We start from the raw sequence: 19,049 nt of genomic DNA on the forward strand, positions 1-19,049 counted from the left end.
TACGGCTGATTAATATTCTATTGTATATATGTGCCACATCTTCTTTATCCATTCATCTGTCCATGGACACTGAGGTTGCTTCTATGTCCTGGATATTGTAAATAGAGCTGCAATGAACATTGTGGTACATGACTCTTTGAATTATGGTTTTCTCAGGTTATGTGCCCAGTAGTGGGATTGCTGGGTCATATGGTAGTTCTATTTTTAGTTTTTTAAGGAAACTCCATAATGTTCTCCATAGTGGATGTATCAATTTACATTCCCACCAACAGTGCAAGAGAGTTGCCTTTTCTCCACCCCTCTCCAGCATTTATTGTTTCTAGATTTTTTGATGATGACCATTCTGACTGGTGTGAGGTGATACCTCATTGTAGTTTTGATTTGCATGTCTCTAATGATTAGTGATGTTGAGCACTCTTTCATGTGTTTTTTGGCAGTCTGTATATCTTCTTTGGAGAAATGTCTATTTAGGTCTTCTGCCCATTTTTGGATTGGGTTGTTTGTTTTTTAGATATTGAGCTGCATGAGCTGCTTGTAAATTTTGGAGATTAATCCTTTGTCAGTTGCTTCATTTGCAATTATTTTCTCCCATTCTGAGGGTTGTCTTTTGGTCTTGTTTATGGTTTCCTTGGCTGTGTAAAAGCTTTTAAGTTTCATTAGGTCCCATTTGTTTATTTTTGTTTTTATTTCCATTTCTCTAGGAAGTGGGTCAAAAAGGATCTTGCTGTGATTTATGTCATAGAGTGTTCTGCCTATGTTTTCCTCTAAGGGTTTTATAGTCTCTGGCCTTACACTTAGGTCTTTAATCCATTTTATTTTTGTGTGTGGTGTTAGGAAGTGTTCCAATTACATTCTTTTACATGTAGCTGTCCAGTTTTCCCAGCACCACTTATTGAAGTGGCTGTCTTTTCTCCATTTTATATTCTTGCCTCCTTTATCAGAGATAAGGTGACCATATGTGCGTGGGTTTATCTCTGGGCTTTCTATCCTGTTCCATTGATCTATATTTCTGTTTTTGTGCCAGAACCATACTGTCTTGATTACTGTAGCTTTGTAGTAGAGTCTGAAGTCAGGGAACCTGATTCCTCCACCATCGTTTTTCTTTCTCAAGATTGCTTTGGCTATTCAGGGTTTTTCGTGTTTCCATATAAATTGTGAAATTTTTTTGTTCTCATTCTGTGAAAAATGCAATTGGTAGTTTCATAGGGATTGCATTGAATCTGTAGATTGCTTTGGGTGCTATAGTCATTTTCACAATGTTGATCCTTGCAATCCAAGAACACGGTATATCTCTCCATCTGTTTGTATCATCTTTAATTTCTTTCATCAGTGTCTTATAGTTTTCTGACTACAGGTCTTTTGTCTCCTTAGGTAGATTTATTCCTAGGTATTTTATTCTTTTTGTTGCCATGGTAAATGGGAGTGTTTTCTTAATTACTCTTTCAGATTTTTCATCATTAGTGTATAGGAATGACAGAGATTTCTGGGCATTAATTTTGTATCCTGCTACTCTGCCAAATTCATTGATTAGCTCTAGTAGTTTTCTCGTAGAGTCTTTAAGGATTCACTATGTATGGTATCATGTCATCTGCAAACAGTGACTGCTTTACTTCTTCTTTTCTGATTTGGATTCCTTTATTTCTTTTTCTTCTCTGATTGCTGTGACTAAAACTTCCAAAACTATGTTGAATAATGGTGGTGAAAGGGGACAACCTTGTCTTATTCCTGATCTTAGAGGAAATAGTTTCAGTTTTTTACCATTGAGAACAATGTTGGCTGTGGGTTTGTCATATATGGTCTTTATTATGTTGAGGTAAGTTACCTTTATGCCACTTTCTGGAGGGTTTTTATCATAAATGGGTGTTGAATTTTGTCGAAAGCTTTTTCTGCATCTATTGAGATGATCATATAGTTTTTCTCCTTCAATTTGTTAATATGGTTTATCACATTGATTGATTTGCGTATATTGAAGAACACTTGCATTCCTGGGATAAACCCCACTTGTTCATGGTGTATGATCATCTTAACGTGCTGTTGCATTCTGTTTGCTAGTATGTTGTTGAGGATTTTTGCATCTATGTTCATCAGTGATATTAGCCTGTAGTTTTCTTTCTTTGTGACATCCTTGTCTGGTTTTGGTATCAGGGTGATGGTGGCCTCGTAGAATGAGTTTGGGAGTGTTCCTCCCTCTGCTATATTTTGGAAGAATTTGAGAAAGATAGGTATTAGCTCTTCTCTAAATGTTTGATAGAATTCGCATGTGAAGCCATCTGGTCCTGGGCTTTGGTTTTTTGGAAGATTTTTAATCACAGTCTCAATTTCAGTGCTTGTGATTGGTCTGTTCATATTTTCTATTTCTTCCTGGTTCAGTCTTGGCAGGTTGTGCATTTCTAAGAATTTGTCCATTTCTTCCAGATTGTCCATTTTATTGGCATAGAGTTGCTTGTAGTAATCTCTCATGATCCTTTGTATTTCTGCAGTGTCAGTTATTACTTCTCCTTTTTCATTTCCAATTCTATTGATTTGAGTCTTCTCTCTTTTTTTCTTGATGAGTCTGACTAATGGTTTATCAATTTTGTTTATCTTCTCAAAGAACCAGCTTTTAGTTTTATTGATCTTTGCTATCGTTTCCTTCATTTCTTTTTCATTTATTTCTGATCTGATCTTTATGATTTCTTTTCTTCTGCTAACTGTAGGGTTTTTGTGTTTTTCTTTCTCTAATTGCTTTAGGTGTAAGGTTAGGTTGTTTATTTGAGATGTGTCTTGTTTCTTGAGGTAGGATTTTATTGCTATAAACTTCCCTCTTAGAACTGCTTTTGCTGCATCCCATATGTTTGGGGTGGTCGTGTTTTCATTGTCATTTGTTTCTAGGAATTTTTTGATTTCCACTTCGATTTCTTCAGTGATCACTTGGTTATTTAGTAGTGTATTGTTTAGCCTCCATTTTTAAAATTTTTTACAGATTTTTTTCCTGTAATTGATATCTAGTCTCATAGTGTTGTGGTCAGAAAAGATACTTGATACGATTTCAATTTTCTTAAATTTACCAAGGCTTGATTTGTGACTTAAGATGTGATCTATCCTGAAGAATGTTCCATGAGTACTTGAGAAGAAAGTGTATTCTGTTGTTTTTGGATGGAATGTCCTAAAAATATTAATTAAATCCATCTTGTTTAATGTATCATTTAAAGCTTGTGTTTCCTTATTTATTTTCATTTTGGATGATCTGTCCATTGGTGAAAGTGGGGTGTTAAAGTCCCCTACTATGATTGTGTTGCTGTTGATTGCCCCTTTTTATGGCTGTTAGCATTTGCCTTATGTATTGCAGTGCTCCTATGTTGGGTGCTTAAATATTTATAATTGTTATATCTTCTTCTTGGATTGATTCCTTGATCATTATATAGTGTCCTTCTTTGTCTCTTGTAATATTCTTTATTTTAAAGTCTATTTTGTCTGACATGAGAATTCCTACTCCAGCTTTCTTTTGATTTCCATTTGCCTGGAATATCTTTTTCCATCCCCTCACTTTCAGTCTGTACATGTCCCTAGACCTGAAGTGGGTCTCCTGTAGACAGCATATATAACGGTCTTCTTTTTGTATCCATTCAGCCTGTCTATGTCTTTTCGTTGGAGAATTTAATCCATTTACATTTATGGTAGTTATCGATATGTATGCTCCTATTACCATTTTCTTAATTGTTTTGGGTTTGTTATTGTAGGTCTTTTCCTTCTCTGTGTTTCCTGCCTAGAGAAGTTCCTTTAGCATTTGTGGTAAAGCTGGTTTGGTGGTGCTGAATTCTCTTAGCTTTTGCTTCTCTCTGAAGGTTTTTATTTCTCCGTCGAATCTGAATGAGATCCTTGTTGGGTAGAGTTTTCTTGGTCGTAGGTTTTTCCCTTTCATCACTTTAAATATGTCCTGCCACTCCCTTCTGGCTTGAAGAGTTTCTGCTGAAAGATCAGCTGTTAACCTTATGGAAGTTCCCTAGTATGTTATTTGTTGTTTTTCCCTTGCTGCTTTTAACATTTTTTCTTTGTATTTAATTTTTGATAGTTTGATTAATATGTGTCTTGGCGTGTTTCTCTTTGGATTTATCCTGTATGGGACTCTTTGTGCTTCCTGGACTTGAATAACTATTTCCTTTCCTATATTGGGGAAGTTTTCAACTATAATCTCTTCAAAGATTTTCTCAGTCCCTTTGTTTTTTTCTTCTTCTTCTGGGACCCCTATAATTCAAATGTTGGTGCGTTTAATGTCCCAGAGGTCTCTGAGACTGTCCCCATTTCTTTTCATCCTTTTTTCTTTATTTTGCTCTGTGGTAGTTATTTCCACTATTTTATCTTCCAGGTCACTTATCCGTTCTTCTGCCTCAAGTTATTCTGCTATTGATTCCTCCTAGAGAATTTTTCATTTCATTTATTGTGTTGTTCATCATTGTTTGCTCTTTAGTTCTTCTAGGTCCTTGTTAAACGTTTCTTGTATTTTCTCCATTCTATTTCCAAGATTTTTGGATCATCTTTACTATCATTACTCTGAATTCTTTGTCAGGTAGACTGCCTATATCCTCTTCATTTGTTTGGTATGATGGGTTTTTACCTTGCTCCTTCATCTGCTGTGTGTTTCTCTGTCTTCTCATTTTGCTCAACTTACTGTGTTTGGGGTCTCCTTTTCATAGGCTGCAGGTTCGTAGTTCCTGTTGTTTTTGGTGTCTGCCGCCAGTGGGTAAGGTTGGTTTAGTGTGTTGTGTAGGCTTCCTGGTGGAGGGGACTGGTGCCTGTGTTCTGGTGGATGAGGCTGGATCTTGTCTTTCTGGTGGGCAGGACTGCATTTGGTGCTGTGTTTTGGCATGTCTGTGACCTTATTATGATTTTAGTCAGCCTCTCTGCTAGTGGGTGGTGTTGTGTTCCTGTCTTGCTAGTTGTTTCGCATAGGGTGTCCAGCACTGTAGCTTGCTGGTGGTTGAATGGAGCTGGGTCTTAGCATTGAGATGGAGATCTCAGGGAGAGCTTTTGATGTTTGATATTATATGGAGCCAGGAGGTCTCTGGTGGACCAATGTCCTGAACTTTGCTCTCCCACCTCAGAGGCACAGGCCTGACACCCAGCCAGAGCAGCAAGACCCTGTCAGCCACATGGCCCAGAAGAAAAGGGAGAAAAAAAGGAAGAAAGAAAAGAAAATTATTTAAAAATATTATTAAAAATAAAAAATTAAAAAGTAATTTTAAAAAAGAAAGAAAGAAGAGAGCACCTAACTAAAAAATAAATCCACCAATGAAAACAAGTGCTAAAAACTATACTAAAAGAAAAACCAGGCAGACAGAACCCTAGGACAAATGGTAAAAGTAAAGCTAAACAGACAAAATCACACGAAGTCCACTGCCTCAATTTTGGGATGATTTGTTGTCTATTCATGTATTCCACAGATGCAGGGTACATCAAGTTGATTGTGGAGATTTAATCCGCTGCTCCTGAGGCTGCTGGGAGAGATTTCCCTTTCTCTTCTTTGTTCGCGCAGCTCCCGGGGTTCAACTTTGGATTTGGCCCCACCTCTGCGTGTAGGTCGCCTGAGGGAGTCTATTCTTCCCTCAGACAGGATGGGGTTAAAGGAGCCACTGATTCAGGGGCTCTGGCGCACTCAGGCCTGGGGGAGGGAGGGGCACGGAGTGCGGGGCGAGCCTGCGGCGGCAGAGGCCGGCATGACGTTGCACCAGCCTGAGGCGCGCCGTGCGTGCATTCTCCCGGGAAAGTTGTCCCTGGATCCCGGGACCCTGGCAGTGGCGGGCTGCACAGGCTCCCGGGAGGGGCGGTGTGGAGAGTGACCTGTGCTTGCTGCACACAGGCAGCTTGGTGGTGGCAGCAGCAGCCTTAACGTCTCATGCCAGTCTCTGGGGTCCGCGCTGTTAGCCGCGGCTCGCGCCCGTCTCTGGAGCTCGTTTAGGCGGCGCTCTTAATCCCCTCTCCTCGCGCACCGGGAAACAATGGTCTCTTGCCTCTTAGGCAGGTGCAGACTTTTTCCCGGACTCCCTCCCGGCTAGCTGTGGCGCACTAGCCCCCCTTCAGGCTGTGTTCACGCAGCCAACCCCAGTCCTCTCCCTGGGATCCAACCTCCGAAGCCCGAGCCTCAGCTCCCAGCCCCGCCCGCCCCGGCGGGTGAGCAGACAAGCCTCTCGGGCTGGTGAGTGCCGGTCGGCACTGATCCTCTGTGCGGGAATCTCTCCCCTTTGCCCTCCACATCCCTGTGGCTGCGCTCTCCTCCGTGGCTCCGAAGCTTCCCCCCTCCGCAGCCCGCAGTCTCCGCCCGTGAAGGGGCTTCCTAGTGTGTGGAAACCTTTCCTCCTTCACAACTGCCTCCTACTGGTGCAGGTCCCGTCCCTATTCTTTTGTCTCTATTTTTTCTTTTTTTCTTTTGTCCTACCCAGGTACGTGGGGAGTTTCTTGCCTTTTGGGAGGTCTGAGGTCTTCTGCCAGCATTCAGTAGGTGTTCTGTAGGAGCTGTTCCACGTGTAGATGTATTTCTGGTGTATCTGTGGGGAGGAAGGTGATCTCTGCGTCTTACTCCTCCGCCATCTTGAAGGTCTCCCACATATAATGATTTTTGAAATGTGTTTTTTTAAGTGTATACTCTATAACAGGGCTTTGTTTGTTTATTACAAAGATGAGACTGGCTTTGAATGAAAGAGCCACTTGCAAATCTGGAGTGTCAACACAGTGAAAACTATTTTTACACTGAACAGTAGCCACTCCTATTCTCACTTGATCCCACGTAGTCAGGCTTTTGCCCCCAACAAGCTGCGCTTGTCAAGGTCACCTGTGACCACCACGTTGCTAAATTCAATGGCCAGTGTTTAACCTACATCTTACCTGATCAGCAGCCGCGCTGGACTTGTCTGATAGCTTCCTTCCTTAAAACAGGTTTTTTCAGTTGGCTTCCAGAACAGAGGGCTCTGTTTTCTTCTTACCTCATCACATGCTCTTTCTTCATCTCCCCCGCAGATTTTTCCTCGTTTTCCTCCTGATTTAATTCTGGAGACCCTCAGAGCTCACTCCCTGGGCATCTTCTCTGTCTATACCTGCCCCTATGGTGCCTTCACCCACCCTTGTGCTTTCCATACCACCTAAGATTGACAGCGACAAACATAAAGATCCACTCCTTAACTCCACGTCCAACTGCCTGCTTGAAATCTCCATTTGGACGTCTAATAGGCTTCTCCAGTTCAGCAGGTCCAAAGCCAGACTTCTCACCCACAGCGCCCCAAATCTGCTCCTCCGTCAGGATTCTCTCTCGTTCGTTGCTAACACTAAAAATCTTGGAGTCATTTTTTATTCTTTTCTTTCATTCTCAAGTCCATTCAGCAACTTGCAAACTTCTCCTTCAGAACATAGTCAGAAATCACCCTTATCATCTCAATCATTCTGTTTCCTGTTGAAGCCACTGTCAGTTTCATGTGGGCAGCGGCAAGAGCCTCCTGTTCTCCTTCCTTCCACATAACATCAACAAAATAATTTAACTCCTCTGCTCGAAGCCCTGTAGTTGTTTCCCATCTCAGTCTGTGTACAACCAGTATCCTCACAGAGCCCTCTGATGCTCCTGGTGATCTGGCCCTGCGATCCCTCTGCCCTGAACTTCTGCTACTTTGCCCCTCCCTCCCTCTGCTCTGTCCCAGCCTCTTTGCTGTTCCTCAGGTGCACCATATACCTCCCCACCTCAGGATCTTTCCCTCCATCTGTGACACTCTTTCTTCAGGTGTCCACCTGCCTTGCTTCTTTACCTTCTTTAGGTCTATGCACAAATGTCACATCAGGGTGATAGCCATACCAACCCTATTTAAAATCGAAACTTCTTTTCCTTGACATTACGTTTCTTCTATCCTGCTTTGTTTTCTCCATCGAAGTAATCACCATTTGACATACGATGCATTTCACTTACTTATTTTATCATGTATTTTCCATCACTTGAATGTGAGCTTCATGAAGGCAGGGGTTTTTGAGTGCTTTGTTTATTGTGGCATCCTCAATACCTATTAAGGTATGTGGCAAGTAATAGGTGCTTAATAAATATTTGCTAAATACCTGAAGTTTGACTGAATACTGGAAATTATGGCTCTTCCTTCTCTAAATAAATATAGCATTTGACACCTGATGTTAATGCAAAGGCAATTAGAACAGCATGCCTTAGTGAAAAGTACAAAGTTTCAGTATAATTAAGAAAGATATTTGTATATAATTCAAAAGGGAGAATTAATGGGTTAAAATGTCTAGGTGTCTGAGTAATCTTTGTACTTAAAAAATACTGAAGGGTTGCATTTGAATAAAAAGTAGCCTGTGCATTTACCAAGATACTTATAACTTTTTCACCATTATAATATCAAGTGAGTTAATGCCATCTGGTTGTTAAATTTTACACAAAAATAAATGTACCATGAATGGAAAGAAACAATAATAATAGTGCTTTACACTGTATAGGGCACTATTATTACATACATTAGTTCAATATTAGGGGGTAAGAAGGATGCTTCCTATTGTACCAATTTTGCCGGTGCAAAAAGTGAGGCAGGTTTAGAGGTATAGCAAAAAAGGAGGTTTAGAGATTGTTCAGCTAGTGTGAATTTGGGGTGATTGATCTGAGACTCAAATCCAGCACTCCTGATTTTAAAGTCCATGCCCCTTTCACCTCGGTCTGGTATTCAGTATGTCCTGAAGCCATTAAGGGCTCGATAAAGTGCCAAGAAGTCAGTAAACCCACTTGGGTGGTGTGCACCGTACTGCAAGTTTGAACAACAAATTTTATCTGTCGCTAAACTACAGATTTCAAGTGAAGGTGAAATAATGTTAATCTGCATGTAATTATTTAACTTTCTGATCACCTGCATTTTGGCAGGCAAGACGGACTGCCACCTTTACGATAATCAGCTAATAAATCCTCAGGATTGTTACACTTTTATGCAGAGCAGTAATCTGAACAAATTGTCTGCTGACAGCTGTGGTAAATTGCCAAGAATGAGTGCTGTCAGAGAACAAGTTGTTTTTATGAACATGCAGAGTAAGTAAATCCCATGTCAAGCAATTTCATTCAGTCAGAGTTATTTGCAGTCCAATATAGCAAGATTTATAGCATTATTTATTAGTGTGCAAAATGCTTTTTTATCTTTAAAGTGGCATTGATTTGGGGCACATATATTCTAGGTTAGTGGATTACTACTATCTTTATTTGTTGCATTGTGATCAGGGCCGAGGCATTGGTACTGCCCATGACAATAAAGTGCTATAGATGTACACTTCAGTAGAGAGTTCTATTTCAACACAATTTTTATTACTAATATAGAAGAAAAAGTTATCCCAAATGGGCAAGTTCTGGGTGAAGAACAAATGCTTTCAACCATAAAATAAATCTATGACTCTATATTTAATGCCAAAGGAAAGAGAATGTGGAATGAGTACCTCCTATGTACTATATACATAGTACATGTATGTCTGTCCAGGTATAGTGTGGAAAATGAGGAAAACAGCCTTTGACTTTGCATGTTAACCAAATTAATGTTTTCTTAAAGTTGAAGGTCACTGCGTTTGAGCATTTGACACTCTATAGATTCTGATTTGCAGTGTTTCTTATTTGTGATATAAATACTACGATGATTGTTCTACTTCCTATGTAAATAAGTGTAGGAGCAGTCCTGCCTCATTATTAATTTGAAAAAAGCACAAAGATAACTAGTCAGAAAATTCTAAACTGAAGAGAGCGTTTAATGAAATCTTTCTATTTCACCATTTTTCTTACTAAGGATTGAGTGAAATATCTTATTTGGGAGAGAGACAGTATTTCAGTAAAGAATGTCATTGATCCTTGTCTTGGCTTTTCCTAAACTCAAGCTAAGCCAAATGTATTAAGACTTTAATCCATTTTCTTTCATGGCTTACTATTTTTTCTGCTAAAGATTTTCTCAGAAAGTTTATACTCACTGCAGTATTTTGTCTACGATAGGCATTTCCAAAGACAGTTTCCATGCACCATGCAGTTTCCAAAGACAGTGTGTGTATTAAATAGCTTACCTTCGAGGCAATGAATGGGGAAGCTCCCAAGTTTGTAGAAGTATGCTCTGATAAAGCCATCTCCCCAAAGACAGTTGGACAGTGACAACTGCTGACAACAGAAAGGCAATAACTGCATTAGCAGTTAGTAATGTCAGAGGTGGCGTGTTCACTGCATAATCGTGAAACTTGAAAACACATTAGTGGTTACCTATTGAATTCTTTAAAATGCAAAGATTCTAAAGAATTATGCATCATATTGATTTATAATATGAGATCTTATACTATGTGTTTGTTTTACTAACGTAAAGTAGCTCTCATGCAGTAAATCTCAAAAAGCTTCCTAATTTTATCGTTAAATTTGGTCCAGATTAGTAAAATGTGTTTTTAGAAATGACCCCCCCCCACCAAAGAAATTCTATAGAGGCTTGTCTTCCTGTCCTGAAGGCTTCATTTTTAAATGTCCTCTTATCATGATGGCTTCGTAATATCATGAGCTAGTACTTCAGGGCACAAAACACACTTAGAAGTTCCTTGTTAGAGGAGATGTAAATTTTTGTTGCAGATATTCTTCCTGATAAGTTTAAGTTGAATTTTGTTTGAATTCTTGCTATATCTGATTATGCCACATTATTGGTTTGTAAATCAGAATCAGAGTGTAGCTGACAGACAGATGGGCTAGGAGTAAACGTGTCAACTCTGTGTGTTCTTGTTTATCATTCTGTTCACTTATGCTTGTTCAATTAGTATTATATTCAATCCACAGTTTCTTTACTGGGATCTTTTATTTTTTAATTTTTATTTTACATTGGAGTATAGTTGATTTACAATGTTGTGTTAGTTTCAGGAGTACAGCAAAATGATTTAGTTATGCATATACATATATCTATTCTTTTTCAGATTCTTTTCCCATAGAGGTTGTTACAGAGTACTGAGTAGTGTTCCCTGTGCTATACAGTAGGTCCTTGTTGATTATCTATTTTATACATAGTAGTGTGTGTATGTTAATCCCAACCTCCTAACTTCCTGGGATTTTTTAAAGCCACTGTCCATTTTGTGAGGATTAGTTCAGTTAAAACTAGATGATATAATCTGTAAGTCTACCTAACCGAGCATATGTGGACTGCAATTCACTGAAAGCCAGTCAGCAAGTTCGGGGGCCACTGTCAACCCCCCCATGTCATGCAGCTTCTGCTCATCCCTCCAAATACTTGCAGGTCACACGTGACATATCTGATGTATGGGCTACCAGTGTTAATGCATATATAAAATATTTATGAAGTTTGAATCCTGTCCTATTTTAAATTAAAAAATACATCCAAATAGGCCTAACATTTACTTCCTGTACCCCGTGTGTACATCAACGGTGCTAATCACAAAACTGTTTCATCTGAGTAAAACTCTCATTGGTTACTGGTTTAGGCATGGCAGAAGGAAAGGCGGGGAGAAAAAAGGTGACAAGAATACTGAAAATTTTCTCCTTGAACTTAGGGGAAAACGTCACCAAATAAATGTGATATATTCCTTTCATGTGACTAAGTAATGCATATAGTTTTTAAAAGGTGCAAAGAATTTCAAGCTTTGCTATGGAAGTCAGTAAATGTGAAGTCTTGCCATCACTTAATTCCTCTGAGCCTCAGTTTCCCCATTTGTGGAATGTAAGAAAATAGCTCTCCAATCTCAGTTTTGAGTCTCTTTTGATTCTTCTATTGATGATTGATTGATGAGTTCGGAACAGACAGTACATTTTAAAATTGTACAATATCAAACTAAGGCATATGAGATAATAAAACTACATATTATAGTTACATAGTACTTTCATCTTTTCAAAGTAGTTTTTCATCTGTTATTCCTGTGTTTTTACAATTCTATGCAAAGAGAAGGCATAAACGAGGAAAGCTGATGCACAAAAAGTTTGTAACTTGCTTGATATCACAATACTAATGAATAATTCAGCTTTGTTAAAACTTTGGTGTTCTGAACCCTGACGTGAACTCTGAAGCCGAATGACTTCACTAAAAGCAACACGCTAGGTCTGTGGTAGTTCCGGAAATAAGGATGTGAGAAACCAGAAGGCTCAGAAAGGGCTGAATCCCCCAAATTTAACAGAGGCCTGACACACAGTGCACTTAATAAATAGTTAATGAATGAGTGAACGAGTGAGTGTTGGAAAGAAATCAACCCACTTTCTGGGAAGACAATATAGAAATGGTAGCATGAGCACATTACATGCTAATCCTGGCTCTGCCACTGTTGCTTTTCTGAACCTCTGTCTCCTCATCCGTAAGTACTTTAATACTTACAGAGCACCACCTATATTCCAGCTCTGCGCTAGGTGCCTGCCCTTGAGGTGTATCAGGAGATTGACAGGAAAAGACATTTCAATGAGAATTAGTTAAAAATTAGCCAAGCAAACATAGGTAGATACATCATCTCAGGCAGAGGGGTTGCTTCATGCAAACACAAAGAAACAGGTGAGCCCTAGCATGGATGATGGGAGAATGACAAGCTGTCAGGAATTACTTAAGTAGTAAGTGTAAGTCAACAAATGACACCCAAGCTGATGGTAGGTTGTGGAGTGCCCCATTGCCTTACTAAGGATATTTTATAGGTGGTGGGGAGCCAGGAGTGGGACATGGTCAGGTTTGGGTTTTGGACATCTGTAACTGTGGGGATTAAATGGTACCAATAATTTTTGCCTTCGACCAGGTTCCCTAGGAAACAGAGCTTGAGGCAGGGATTAGGTGCTGATACTTAATTGGGAGGTACAATCCCACGTCCTGAGAGTGAGAGAGAAAGAACATGAGGCAGGGAAGACTAGGAAGTAATGCACGGTGATAAGTTACTGGGCTGGCCATGTTCCCTGTGTTTCAGAGACACAGTGGTTGCCCAGCAGGTGTGCCCACTTGGCCACATGTGGATAGGCAATATGGAGAATCCTGCTTTGGAATGGTTTGTGAGAGGGTGGAAGGCATGGGGAGTTACCTTCCCATCACCTATGCCATTGATCTAAGTTCACCCCATAAGGAGAAAACTTCTGCATTGTTTCATCTGGTTTCTTTGGCAGTTGATCAGGAAGCCAGATCCCATACTCCACGGTGTGGCTTTTTATCCAAGTGCAGAAGTGGCCTTAGAAGCCAGAAATTTGGGGCATGTGGCAGTTGGGCCTAGATGCACAGTGGCAGCCAAGCAGAGTGCTCAGCCCATTTGGGCAAGTGAAAGTTAGGACAGTCCTAGGCCAGCCCCAGATGGAAGACCTATGAGGACTCAAGCCCAGCTGTTTGGTCACAGTGGTGGAATGAAGACCAGCCCCTTGGAAAGACCCAGCCAAAGTCGAGGCTGAGGCAAAGCAGGCAGCTGAGGACCCAGGAGTTCCTTGTGGAACCCAGATATAAAACAGATGTAAGGGGAGCTGTTCTTTGAACAAAAGAGGAGAATCCACACTCCCTTTTTCACTCCATGCATGGTGACCTGGATGCACCCCCCGCCCCAGTGCTCCTTAGAAGACAATTTGATATTACGTTAGATTGTCTGCCTTCTGGCACCAGCATTCAGACTTTTTTCAGCAGGGTAGAGGCATAATATGTCTGAGGAATAATATTTCATTGCCTGTAAGATGAATTTGTTCTCTTACCATTTTATTGGTCTGAGGAATTGCAAAGAAAGGAAGATGTAAACAAGGGTAAACATGGATAGAGTTATAATTGTGGAATTTGAGGTTTTTGAGAATTTGAAGTTCATCTAGTTCAATTCCCTCATATCACAGATGAGAAACCTGGAATTCCAGGGGCTAAGTTGTCTTGGAAAAGGTCATCCAACTAATTAGTGACAGATGGAAGGCTAGAACCAAGGGAATCTGATGCCCAGTCTCGGGCCCTTTCCCCTGTGAATGTGTCTGTGTATATATTTTTGGAGTTCATGAACTTGCTTCAATACTTTTAAAAATTTGCCTTTTCATTTTCATAACAATATAAAACCATCAATTTTTGCTTATTCTGAACCATCTGAATGATCGCCTAGTATTTCTGTAACCAAACTATAGTGAATCCTTCCTTTGTTGAGAACATAATAGTACAAGTAAGCCAAGTACAGGTGAATCTGCCTGTTGGACTGCTATAACCGAACACCATAGACTGGGTGGATGGAACTCAACAGAAATTTATTTTTCACAGTTCTGGGGGTTGAGAAGTCCAAGATCAAGACAAAAGCAGATTTGGTGTCTGGTTTCATGGTTCATAAACTGCTGTTTTCTTCTGTGTCCTCACGTGACAGAAGGGGTGAGGGATCTCTCGTGCTTTTTTTTATAAGGGCACTAATCCCATTCATGAGGGCTCCACTCTCATGACCTAATCACTTCCCAACCACCCCACTTCTTAATATCATCACATTGGGCACTAGATTTCAACATATGAATTTTGGAGAGCACACAAACATTCAAACCATAGCACTGGCCCCTAGTAATTAGTCCTGAATTCACTTTGCAATACAGTATGTCGCAGGACTTCCATCTTTGTTCATATTTATTCAATAACAACAAAGGAATAGCAAAAGCTTTTTCTCCACCAAATTCCAGCAATAATCTGATTCGATACCCATTTAATGCAGATATCGGTGATGCTGTAATGCTGACTTTATCCTGAAGTTAATAGGACAATTTTACTTGGTTATCAGGTGACATTTTGCTTTAAATGGCATCTGAGGATTACTCCTCAGCAGAGTTTTCATATGAATAGGAGATCTGAGTAACCTCAACTAGCAAAAAGCATCTTGAATTCATTAATGCTCTCTTTTCAAAATATTTGTATACATAGGCATTTTCTATATTAGAATGATTATAGTCAAAATTCTGAACCATTAAATATAGGACAGAACCTGCGACTGTTTCTACGAGTGTACCCAATATTGAAAATTTAGTTGCAGCAGAAAGGTATAATCCTTCCTATAGATGTGCAATGGTAATTTAAATTTTATTAGTTCCATAGCTTTTAAAATTCAATTTGTAATTTTTTCTTAGTTTATCGTCTTCTAAGAGCAATTACTTACAGCATTCTTCCTAGTTCATACATATTTTTAAAGCATAAAAATAACACGCTTCTGTGCTTGAAACCTGAGTTAATGTGTCCTGTTCAAAACAAGTCTGGAGGGGCTTCCCTGGTGGCGCAGTGGTTGGGAGTCCGCCTGCCGATGCAGGGGACGCGGGTTCGTGCCCCAGCCCGGGAGGATCCCACCTGCCGCGGAGCGGCTGGGCCCGTGAGCTGTGGCCGCTGAGCCTGCGCGTCCGGAGCCTGTGCTCCACAGCAGGAGAGGCCGCAGCAGTGAGAGGCCCGCGTACCGCAAAAACAAAACAAAACAGAACAAAACAAAAAACAAGTCTGGATATCACCCCGTTTAAGAGCTGCCTCACATAGCACATTCCTCCAGGATGCACAATTACAGCAATGACAGACCGGTTAAGGAAAAAGCCTAGATCTTAGATTCCAGAGTGCTAGGTTCAGGTCTGGCTCTGCTAATTACTAACTGTGTATCTCCATTGATTCATGTGACTTCTCTGGCCCTCAGTTTCCTCATTGGTAAATTAAGGAGATTTTGAGGATCACAAATCCTTATGCCTATTGGCACTGGGTACAGAATTAAGTGAAATAGTCCAGCTGTAAGTTAGACAGTATTGGGGACAATAACTCAGAGGACATTTGCTCTCTCTTTAAAGTTATTTAAATTCAAAACTTTTTTAGCACAATAAAAACAACAAATCTATGGACCAGCTTTGATCTGAGAGTGGCCAGTGTGCAGTTCCTGGACTGCATCTTTAGAACACCTTCCCCAACTCTAAAGAATTAAGTGCAATGACTCTAACATATATAAAAGAGGAGGAAGGCCAACACCTAAATGACCAGCACTTAATGGTAATAGGCATAAAAGGAATCTTCCAGAAGGTTTCAATGTGTTTTAAGAGTGATGCAGTATCATACATAGGAATAGGGCATGAGCAGGACTGGAAATGCATGATCAGAGCGAGTGAAATACCTTTCTTGGTCCCAAGTTAACTAACCAAAAGTACTATCTGAACTGTCATCCCTGTTCAATTCTCCAGTGTTATACTCTCAATCTAGTCCAAAGATTCATTCACATTCAACAAATTATAGTTTAGGCACTGTGCCAGATGCTGGAAAGATCTGTAGAAAATCATATTCATTTTTCTCCTTTTTATTAGAGAATGCATTTGATTAGCTGTTCTTCACCATTGCATTTTTTAACCCTAAATTTGTTCCAGGTATTATTAAGCACTAATTCCAATTAAAATTTGAATATTAAATAAGGCATTTGATATGTTTTTTCATCATTTAGAATCTAAGGGGACAGCATGAGAGTATTTTGAAATGGATATTGTGTTTGCAGAAACAGTGAGGTTACTTGATATACATCCTAACTTTAGGAAGATGTTTTCCTGACTTGGTACAGACCCTAATTTCCTGCTGTCTCGATAGTTAGCATTTAGTGCATGCAGATTTTCTGTCACTGACCAGGACGTTTCTATTCTTCTTCATTTCTTGCATCTATATTCCTCTTTCTCCCAATTGTTCCTAGTCTGGCTATCTTTCATGTCTTTTTTTTTTTTTTTTTTTTTTGGGTTTTTTTGCGTTATGCCGGCCTCTCCCTGCTGTGGCCTCTCCCGTTGCGGATCACAGGCTCCGGACGCGCAGGCTCAGCGGCCATGGCTCACGGGCCCAGCCGCTCCGCGGCACGTGGGATCTTCCCAGACCGGGGCACGAACCCGCGTCCCCTGCATCGGCAGGCGGACTCTCAACCACTGCGCCACCAGGGAAGCCCTCTTTCATGTCATTTTTGATAGGCAAAAATAAAACATAAATGTCAAACTTTGATTCAGTTTCTAAAATCACTCTCACTAAAGATGTTTGAACTCAACCATAAGCTTTGAGGCCCTATTCACAGATGTTTAACTTAAAAGCAAAATAATAAACAATAAATAGAGTGAAGAATAAGAAGGGGCAAAAATTTAATCTGTCCCTAATAGCTGACTACCCCTTGTTTATGACGATACCACATCTATTCTTATAATTGGCTATTTCCTGTTTCAAATGTCTTTTATTCATGTCTGCCCCCTTTCTCTCTGTTTATTGCCCTTGTGGTTTTGGTCACCACAGTATCTTTCTCTTCCAAATCAATTGACATTTTTATGAAAAGAGTCTGCAAAGTGTTCAGCTCTGAGGAGGTGATATATCGAGCATGGGTTGCCATACTATTACAAAGTCTCTCTTCAGGCAACTCTCGTACATAACACTTCAGCTATAATGTTTTCAGAGGATTTGTTTGTTTGTTAACTTAGATTTATGCAGTGTTCTATGAATAAATTGGCATGGTTTTAAAAATGTAAAACATATGACATCATCATAGTAAATGTTCTATTCTCTGCTTAATAACATTTCAGAACGAGGGCAAAACACCTATTGTTTTAGAGTGACACAAAAATTCACTCTTGGTAGTTTGCCTCTTTAGACAGCTCATATTAATCTCTGTAAGCAAAGCCCCACTGATCTGGGCCATCTAGGGACTGAAAGCCCCTACTGATTTATAAATATGGTGACAGTGGGTAGTAATCAAATCAGATAAGCACATTTTTTTGCATCTTACAAGAAATAAGCAATTAGATACTAAAATAATCAGAGTCTGAATTTTGTGAAGTCAGCTGACATGAAATACATATGCTTCCAGTGGTCCAAATGGTATTTCCATTGATTTATTTTTCACATAGCTCTGAGCAGCCTGCACCTCCACTGTTTTATGTGGAAAAAAAAAAAAAAAAAAAGCCTTTTGCTAATTCAAAACATTTCTTTTTAGGTGCCAGATCGACCTGTCGGCTCTCAGTAGGGAACAGACACACAAGCTAGTGTTGCAGCTGGAGGAAGGGGAGGGGCACCTGGTGTTGCTGGTCACCCTGACAGCTTCGGCCACAGTCAGCATCTCTGACCTCTCCATCAACTCCCTGGAGGACCCGAAAGAACGCGAGGAAATATTAAAGAGATATGTACGTATGTAAGCCTCCTCCTTCAGGGTCATGGGTGACTAGAAGAGGTTGTAAATAATTTACATGGAGTGATAGAAGTACATCTGCAAAGCTGTCTGACGGATGAATCAGCAGAAGCAGAAGGCTAGGCAGCTGCAAATACCGTGCATATCTTTGCAGAAGCACTTGGGGTACCCATGGATATCTAGACACCTGGTCTTCTCTCAACTCTCTTCCAGAGCAAGTTCTAGATTCTGAGATTCTCCTCAGTAATTTTATCACACCACAAAATTAGCATACAGGGAAACTTCCTGTAATGGAAAGTTGAGTTTATATAATACTTTAAAATGAGTTCATTGATTATTTGTCATTGGAATTAAGATTTCCTTGTCTTTACAGATTTGAAATGGAGTTAACTGTACCTACTTTTTAATTAGTAGGTTGGTTACTGGAGGATAGTCACAGAAATAATTTTTCCTTTCAACTGCTTAGAAAAGCCTCATCTCATTCCTTTAATTTTTAAAAATCGAATGTGAAATATAATGAAAAGGAAGCTTTCTTACCTTTCAGTCAGATGTAGAGTGATAGGGTGGCATAGTGAGTCACTAAAATAAGTACCCTTCTCAAATTTTATCAAACCCAAACATTCACAACCAAATCTACCTATTTCCCAGCATCCTCACGGTCTGCATTTCTCACCGTGTAGTTTTCTTGAATCAACAGAGAGGGGAGCTCTTACTCCATTGTTCTCTCTTAGTGAAGCCTCAAGAAAGTGAATGTCTCGGTACCCGTGAAGCTGGAAGAAAAAAGAAAAGCTTTTGCACTTAAAATTACAAAGCTTGTATTGTACAATGCTGCCAGGTGTTTAGAAGGCTCCTCTAGACACTCAGTCATGAAACCAAGCTCTGACTAACAAAGAACCGCTTAATTTTCTTTTTTTTTTTAGATTTTAAAATATTCCTATTTGCTGACTGACATCCTTCCAATAACTGAATTTAATAAA

General features: G+C 40.0%; 1 protein-coding gene across 5 annotated transcripts in view; it reads left to right on the plus strand.

Annotated features, from left to right (window-relative positions):
* The window catches only part of MCTP1 (multiple C2 and transmembrane domain containing 1), a 361,361-nt gene that overhangs the window by 146,776 nt on the left and 195,536 nt on the right, over nucleotides 1-19,049 (plus strand). For all 5 annotated transcript variants that reach the window (XM_027100597.1, XM_027100599.1, XM_027100600.1 and 2 more), the window contains one exon: nucleotides 17,881-18,067. In XM_027100597.1, coding sequence (XP_026956398.1) covers nucleotides 17,881-18,067 — 187 coding nt within the window. The remainder of the gene's footprint in view (nucleotides 1-17,880; nucleotides 18,068-19,049) is intronic.

This window comes from Aethalodelphis obliquidens, unplaced genomic scaffold (assembly GCF_003676395.1).
Source record: "Aethalodelphis obliquidens isolate GAN/ISIS:26980383/991018 unplaced genomic scaffold, ASM367639v1 scaffold4, whole genome shotgun sequence".
NCBI classification, from domain to species: domain Eukaryota; kingdom Metazoa; phylum Chordata; class Mammalia; order Artiodactyla; family Delphinidae; genus Aethalodelphis; species Aethalodelphis obliquidens.